Raw genomic sequence first — 8170 nt, forward strand, 5'->3', positions numbered from 1 at the left:
CCAGAGGGGTGTGAGTCTATAGGGACTCTGCTACCACCGGTGGCTATCCCAGAGCGTCCGCCATAGCACACTCTTAGGACAGAGGGTGGCTAGGTGCCACGACATCGCCGATGCTAGAGCCATCGCTTTCAACCTCATCATCTACGAGGTCGTGGAAGGAGGCAGGAGAGTAGCTTACCATCCCCATGAATTCGGAGGTGAGAGGGGACGGCGTCAGCATCTTTCAGAGCCCCCGCACATATGCGTCCGCAGGGGACGCGATGCCATAGGGGAATCGGTTGCATGGCGGTTGCGGTGGGGACAACGGGGTCCCTCCAGAGAGTCGGTGGAAGATATCAAATAATGAGTAAAGAACAATATATACGTTACTCACAATGGGGTTTGAGCTTAGTGTGGGCTCGGAGCGAAGGACACCGAGGTGGCCCAGAGCCAACGGAGGGCGCTCCGCCTCCGACGGGCGCCGGGACAAGTGCCTCCTCATAAAGGCGAAGCACGCCGAGGTGGTCGGCGATGAAGTCTAGGCTTCTGAAGAGGAAGGTCTGGGATGGCTCGAAGATGGGAGGAACCCACATGCCAACAGGTGGGAGCGTGGAAAACTCCAGCGAGCCGAAGCGAATCATATCGCTTGAGCCCGTCATGATGAAGATGGCAGAAAGGTGGGCCATCCGATGACTAAAAGTGTGAACGTACGGCGTCCTCCCCACGGACGGCGCTAACTGTCGGTGCGAAAAGTGACCAACAAGTAAATATCTATAGTTTTGCCGTACGTTGTGATCGGATGTGGCCTAGCACTCAATGACATAGGGTTTATACTGGTTCAGGCAACGTGCCCTACGTCCAGTTTCAATCGGTCGGTGACTTTATTCCTGAGCCCAGGTGCTCAAAGTTTGCTGTGGGGTTACAAACGAGTGGGAATAAGACGGGGGGTGTTAGAGGTCCGATCGGACTCTAAACCGAAAGGCCAAGAGTGACGGAAGCTCCAACGTGCGCTAAGTATTAGAATGTATGCTCTATGTAGCTTTAGAGTTCTAGAGCAGTGGAGCTGTTCGAGTGCTCAGAATGTCTAAAGCTAAGCAGAGAGAGAGTCGAAATGACCGCCCTCCTTTTAGGAGGGAGCGTATCCCCTTTTATAGATGAAGGGGATGACCTTACAAGTTTAGGAGAGAGAGAGAGTGTGTGTGTGTGTTTCCTAGTCTTGTTGCCCACGTCGTCGGGTAGAAGACAGTTTGTCGGCGCCCACAATACTATTGACGCCCAGGTGCATGTGGCAGGCTCCATCGTGTTCTTCTGGTATGGTAAATGTCGGCGCCTACCATACTGTAGGACAAATGTCGGTGCCCACAACACTGTTCGTGTTCTGACATGTTTGAAAGGTTGGAAAGCACCCTTCTGGCATGGTCTGGTAGTACCGTCCTGCAGGTGTGCAGGGTACGGTCCTCGGTATTGCAGTTGACTTGAGCGCATTACCTTATCTGCTCCGCCTGATTTCTTGGGTCGTCGCCGAGCGGGTGTCCCCGGCCGGTCGTTCCCAGTCGGCTCCGACCGCGCCAGTCGAAAGAAGAGCCATAAGCAGAGGTTCGGTGTATTCTCGGTCGAAAAAGTGGATCGGAGTCGAAAGCGAGCGCCGTCCCCTCCTTGGCCAGGCCTTCCGGTCGGAGACTAGATCGCTCTTCCGGCTTGTCGTTAGATATCTGGGCCAGCCCAGGAGTTACGCGTTGTTTGTAATGCTGTCTGTTGGGCCGAGCTTTTGCTGGAAAACGAGTCCATTAGAGACCTCGGGTTTATGAACCCGATACTACCTTTCAGTGTCAACAGAGGGTGCACAGTTTCTCCATGAAGGATGATTTCATGTCTTTAGGGCATGTTCGGTTGGTATTAAAGCCAACTGAAGCTGTTTTGTTGTGAGAGAAAAATACTGTAGATTATAGCTGATAAGCCGACTGATAAGTTCAAACGAACATGCCCTTAAATTCTCATGCTTCATGATATATACATTTGAAATAAAAGTCATGAGAATATCTACAGGTAGCTCTTAATGGTCATGGCCTGAGGACAGACTGGACATATCACTTCCACTAGATCATCACGATGTGTCCTTTTGGTATGCAAAAGCAAAAGAACCAACCACTCAGCCTTAATAACAAATACAATGACTCGGACCTTATATATAAAGCGCAAACTATAACCCTGTCATGTAGATAACAAACAAGAAGGCATGGGAAACTATTGAACCCGTATACTCTTTGATGGACTTCAGAATTCTGATCCTTCTTAGTCCTTGGACATACCAAATGCAACAAAGAAAAGGGCCAGCCATTTATGCTGGAACCTGCAACCGATCCAAAGTCCAAATAGCAGTCAGACAAAATGGTCAGGTGCTCCAATTATTAAGTGAGAGCATCTGACTGCCCAAGAGTTTCCTTGTGAAATTCATCTTTTGTTCCTGGGCACAAACTGAAAAAATATGGTTGATGGATATGCACAGATCTCCCGGTGCTGGGAAGCACCCAACTTACACCCACACCAAAAACGAAAACATTGTGATCTCATTAGTAATCAAGGTCACACAGTGACATCCCTGGGCCCAAAATGTTGGTCAATTAAAATCAAATAGGAAGACCTTGTGGGTTCAGATACACTCCAGTTGATGAAATTCTGATATACAACAAAAAAAAAGTGCGAGAAGAGGAAAAGGAGTCCTATACAAAACTGTAAGTCCACTGCTAGTTATGATGATGGACTGCTGCAGGGTTCCAATTATAAGCAGCTGCATCTGTCTGATCAGATATGAACTAGTACAAGGTCAATTGATCCTTTTGGCATGTCTTCTGCATCTCGGCACCAGTGGCATAATCAAATCACAAGTTCACAACTTAGGTCCCACATAATTTACTCTCCCCCAGAGTGATTGTTTTATATTTTCAGTAACATGGACTGATGATTTTCAACCTACAATCGACAGAATTTTTCCAATAAACACAGCTAGGGACCAAGTTATCTGTGTGACTGGAGAAAAATAAAGTATGAACAATATTAGCTGCTTGTTTTTGCAATGTCCCAGTATTGCTTGACCGCGAAGAGTATCTTCTCAGGTACATGAGGGCCACCCTCATGATCAGCCAATCTTGTCTTCCACCTCATGGCATTGGCTATTTTCTCCACTTTTACAAGAACATCAACCTTGTCACGAATTATGACTGCACCCTCTGGGCGTAAGATTCTGTCCATTTCCAGGAGTATATCTTCAAATTGACACCTGTTCAAGAACACAAATATTAGTTGGGAAGATTTATTTTACTCAAAAACTTGTCCCACTGCAATTTTACAAATGCCACATGCTTACTTGTTTTGATACAAGCTGAAGACGTCATTAGAATGTATGAGGTCATATGTCCTTGGATAAGTAGAAAATCCTTCACACCTGAACCAAGAATAAGTGTATGACGAACAAACGAACATTCGATAAGAAAAAAAACATTATTCTGCAATGCACCAAAACTGGAAGACATACGGTAAGCTAATAAACTCAAAGAGACATATAAAAACTCAGTTTTTTTTAAAGCAAAAAAGCTCATACTAGTGAACAAAGCACAAATGTAAAGAATTCACATGATGACCTTGGTGACAAGTATTTCTAGGGTGCATCTAGTGGATATCTAGGTGTTGATCTCTACTATCCACACTCAAATTTTGGGCCATTGGATCTTAATCGAATATTCCATCCAGGGGCCCTCATTTCTTCTACCTCTAGCCTTCTTCATCCAACCACCTTATTCTTCCTCCGACCACGTACCAAGGAGGACCCCAGGGCTCCGCCTGCTCACCTCCTCCTATCTCCAGTGGCAGCCTCCGTCTCGCCCTCCTCCCATTTCCTGCAGCCAGAGCCACCGCCACTCCCCACAGCTACGCTAACCCATCGAGCAAATTGCCCCCACACCAACCCTACCCATCCTCCACCACACCGGTCCACAACATCCTCGCCGCCTTACCATTACGCCCAGCAACCACCTGCACCACCGAGCTGACCTTTCTTCCCTCAAAGGTTCGAATCCTCAACCTCGAAATCCCCAAATCCCCTAACCGTAATCTGCCAGGGACGAAAGAGAAATAGGCCAGTCTCGATGGAGTTGGAGAGGAGGGTGTCACATGGCAAATCCGCTTCTCTATTACAACTTCACCTCAAATGGCTTCAACTGACACCAGCATAGCTAAAGTTCTTTTATCTCCCTCAGTCTTCACATAGATTGGTAACTGAATGTATTCTTCTTATATCATTCTCAAAGCAAATACACTTACTAACAGCATAAGGAAAAGTTATCCAGATTATAAAAGTAGAATGTAACTACTCTGAAAAATGATTTCGGAATTTTCGTGAGTAAATCAAACATAATACGCAAAATTCGAGAAATCCAGGAGAGCAACACAGAAAATACGTTAATACTACATACCAGTCATGATACATTCCTATTAATCCACGCTCGTAGATTACACCTAAAGTGGAAGTATTTGCAATTGTTGGAATGACATTCATGACCCATAGCTTTGGGGACTCTAGTGCAGCAGCAAAACTACCGAGACCAGCATTCATGTCCATTATATTGCGATATCTTCCAGTATCAAGCAAGTTATTGGTTTTCTTGTAAGCCTTAACATGTTTCTGCCAAAGGTTATTGTCCTCTTCATATGACTGAACTGAGAAACCAGGCACAGAACCAAGGGTTATACGAGGAGGTACTGCATAGAGCCTCTTGGGAAAAGGCTCTAATTGACCACCCGCAACCTCAGATACACTATTAACCTCGGGTAGGGGGGCTATACAAACTTCCATCTTCTTGTACCTGCGTATAGTAAATAGTGTCAGGTTTAAGAGCAAATACAGGGACAAAAATCATATTCTATTGGGAGGACTGGAGGAATGACACTCACCATACATCACTGTCACTTGTCAAATCACATTTGCCACCTTTTGGATTATCTTGTTTCATGGTGCAAGACTTGTCATTTAATCTCTTTCTCCATATGGCGATACCATCCTTCTCAGATATCTTATTCCAACAAAGAAGTTGTGCAAATTGTTCTATTTTTCTTTGCTCGTTCCGAAGATCTTCCTTTGAACGTTGCCACCCCTTATAGTGAATCTTCCAGCCAATGGGCGGGCCTGACAGCACCCAATACCCGCCGGGCCTTAGTACTCTGTCAACTTCCATCATGTACATACCATCTGCAGAAACAGAGCAATGAAAGTTTCATGCTTCAGATGTCCACACCATGGACCATTTACAACAAAAAGAAAGTCCTCATTGTGTTCTTACCATTTCCACTCCATGGAATTAAACATCTCGAGCAATGGGCCATGTCAAAGACACGAGATGGAAATGGCAGCTTTATTGACCCGAGGACACCAATATATGCAGGGACACCTCTCTCCAATGCAAACTGTACTTGTGCCTCATGATTATCCCGTGGTGCAAATGACATGGTCAAAACGTTTTTCTTCAACAGGTAAGCACCCAAACTGGCAACCTAAATGAAAATATGACAAAGAAAAGAAACCAGGGAAGATTAGAGCTTATGCAAGAAGAACAACCACCATGGCGCAGTAAAAATATGCATGCATTTTCAGGGTAGGGACTTCACGTACCCCACAACCAGTATCCAGTGCAGTTCTCACTTTCCCTTCAGCTATTGGGATGACAGAAGCAAGCTGGTCTATATATTTATCTGCACCCTGAGGAAACTGTGTTCCACCACCAGGAAACCTGAAAACATCGCCCTCATAGTGCACCCAGTTCTGGATAGCCTTCTCAACAGTAAGGCTCTTGTGTGGTACATTGGCATAAGGAACAAAATCACGGCTCTTTGGCCATCGAAAAGGAGCAACATAACCCTTTGGTGCTGGGATCAGGCAATAAAGCTTCTCCTTATCTGGTGGACAATGCCTCTCCCGATAGATCATGTTATCTCTAGGGAAGGTCATCGCACGCTTTTGCTCCTCACAAGGAGTGTAATCAGTGTACTGCTCATCACATGGCTTGAAAGGTTCAATTTTGGAACTACCAGTATCATTCGGAAGGTTGGATGCACTATGATGGGTCTCAAAACTCAGATTTGGGAGCTGTGCACATTTGATCTGCTCAAGGACCCACTTATGTGTTTTGTCTCCTCCTCCAGAACCACTTTTCTGCCAAGCACCCAAGATATAGAAGAAGGAACAGAGGCCAAAAATCACAATCACAATTAATGTATTTCTCGTCCTGTTCTCAGTCAAGTTTCGTGCCATACCACCTAACAGAATTAACATTAAGATTCCATAAGACAGTTTAGTTGATATCTATGTAAAACGATATGAACTACAAAGTTCCTCAACAATAGGAAAAAGTAGGAACTAGGAAGTAAATCCATGAAGTTCTAGATCTAGATTTCATCAAAAGCCAGCAATATGTTGCATGGTTGAAACAGATTACCAAGAGAATTTGGGTATCATATCATTGGTTGGAAACCTTAATCACTCCTTGCCAGCTAATATAGTTACTTTGTTTTGCCAAAGGGCGCCTAGCTCAAACGGTTAGGTGACCCAGCGGCACTCCTCAGGTCCTGGGTTCAACTCCCCGTTGGAGCGAATTTCAGGCTGAGGTTAAAAAAATCCCATTGTGTGTCCCCATAACCAAAGCACTGGGGGGCACCGGCCCAATTCTCACTTGAGCGACAGAAAGCCACCGTGTAAGGGTGGGGGCGGGGGTTCGGGGGTTTTCTTGGCCGGGTGAGAAGGTCCTTCTTCTTATTTGTAATGCTGCGGGGGCAGTCTTAGCCCCCCGGTCGAGTTTAATATAGTTACTTTGTTTTCCTCGTATTCTCTTGGTGGTGTTCAATGTTTATAACAATTAAACTAGCATTCAATGCTCTTTTGCAGAACCTTGAGAGCAACAGACATCTATTAAAATCCAAAGTATTATTCGACAATAACGAAAATCAGACCCACGTATTTGAACACATCACAATTTCATGTAGGAAATCATGGATCATCAGTTAAGGATCTCAATTTGAAGACTCCGTGGCCTAGTGGGAAGGAACAAATGTAAACTTACGATTTTCCTTCGTGTCACCCTACTAATTCACCAACCCCCCCTAGATTTTTTTGCAGCCGCTAAACCCAAACAGAAAGAAAAGACTAGCCACTACCCAATCGCTGAGGTACCACAAAGGGTCAAGAAGATAGCAGGCTGCCAAATCAAACAGAAAAGCAGCAGATCACAAGAGGCGGAACTAGTCCGAGCCATTCTTTTACACACCTTCCAGAACAACAAATCAACCGGAGATCCGGAGCGGAGCGCGGATCGGCGGACCTCGCGGGAACCGCGACGAGTAGAGCCCGTAATCTATGCGATGCGATACAAGGGATACCACCTCGGAGCTCTCTTCACTAATTTCCAGCGGCGGAGCGAGGCGAGGGCTGTGGGCTGAGGCCTGAGGCGGCGGCTCCTCTCTCTCTCTCTCTCTCTCTCTCTCTCTCTCTTCCCCGGTGTCGCCGCCTCGCAGTAAGTCGACCGGCGGGGGCCGGCAGTTCCGGTGCTTCCATCCGGTCCGTCAGATCGGAATCGGACACGTGGACGGGTAGATGCATAGGGCGTTTTCTTGCGGTACGGCCTCTTGCGCCCAAAAAACGCGTCTGCTCTCCAGCTGGCCTCCAGTCCGGCCTCTGCATTTCCGAATTCCCACGCAAATTCCTCGCAGCAGGAATCTCTATGTCGATGATGATCCATCACTCCTGTCCTGTCCCAGTTCCATTTGCTGCGATTGTTCTCAGGCCGCAGCACCGCAGCCTCCTACGTTGTGCGCCTCTGTTGATATAGGGCGCCGCCAATCTGCTCGACGGAATGCCTCGCCGAGTGGGCAATGCTTTTGGGGCAGGGGGAAAGCGTGGTCTGGCTTCTTCAGCCGTCGCTACTTCGCTGGCTTCAATGAAGCAAGCAATTAATGATGACATTGGTTCAGGACAAATCACTGCTTTGGCTCACCATCTCCGGGAGTTCGCTGCTTCCATTTCAAAGGCCAAGAAGGAATGCCTTGCTCTGGGCTTGTTTCCTGCCTGAAAGTATATTCTTTTTTTTTCTTGTGAGCACTTAATTCACTAAGTTTGCAGGTTCTCTTTGCCAAGGCATAGAAACATTAC

The 8170-nt window shown here is 46.5% G+C and overlaps 1 protein-coding gene across 2 annotated transcripts; it reads right to left on the minus strand.

Annotated features, from left to right (window-relative positions):
* Positions 1-2590: 2590 nt before the first annotated feature.
* LOC136544360 (probable methyltransferase PMT2) lies at positions 2591-7491 on the minus strand. 2 transcript variants are annotated; one of them, XM_066536555.1, is made up of 7 exons: positions 7290-7491; positions 5642-6285; positions 5313-5523; positions 4927-5221; positions 4449-4838; positions 3344-3421; positions 2591-3256 (listed from the first exon to the last, which is right to left on the minus strand). In XM_066536555.1, exons 2-7 carry the CDS (start codon positions 6278-6280, stop codon positions 3034-3036), a joined length of 1836 nt encoding a protein of 611 aa, XP_066392652.1. In that variant the 5' UTR covers positions 6281-6285; positions 7290-7491; the 3' UTR covers positions 2591-3033. The 2 variants fall into 2 exon arrangements, with proteins under 2 accessions (XP_066392652.1, XP_066392649.1); XM_066536552.1 differs by lacking the exon at positions 7290-7491 and having other exon boundaries at positions 5642-6316.
* Between the last annotated feature and the right edge of the window lie 679 nt (positions 7492-8170).

Source organism: Miscanthus floridulus, chromosome 1, assembly GCF_019320115.1.
Source record: "Miscanthus floridulus cultivar M001 chromosome 1, ASM1932011v1, whole genome shotgun sequence".
Taxonomy (NCBI): Eukaryota; Viridiplantae; Streptophyta; class Magnoliopsida; order Poales; family Poaceae; genus Miscanthus; species Miscanthus floridulus.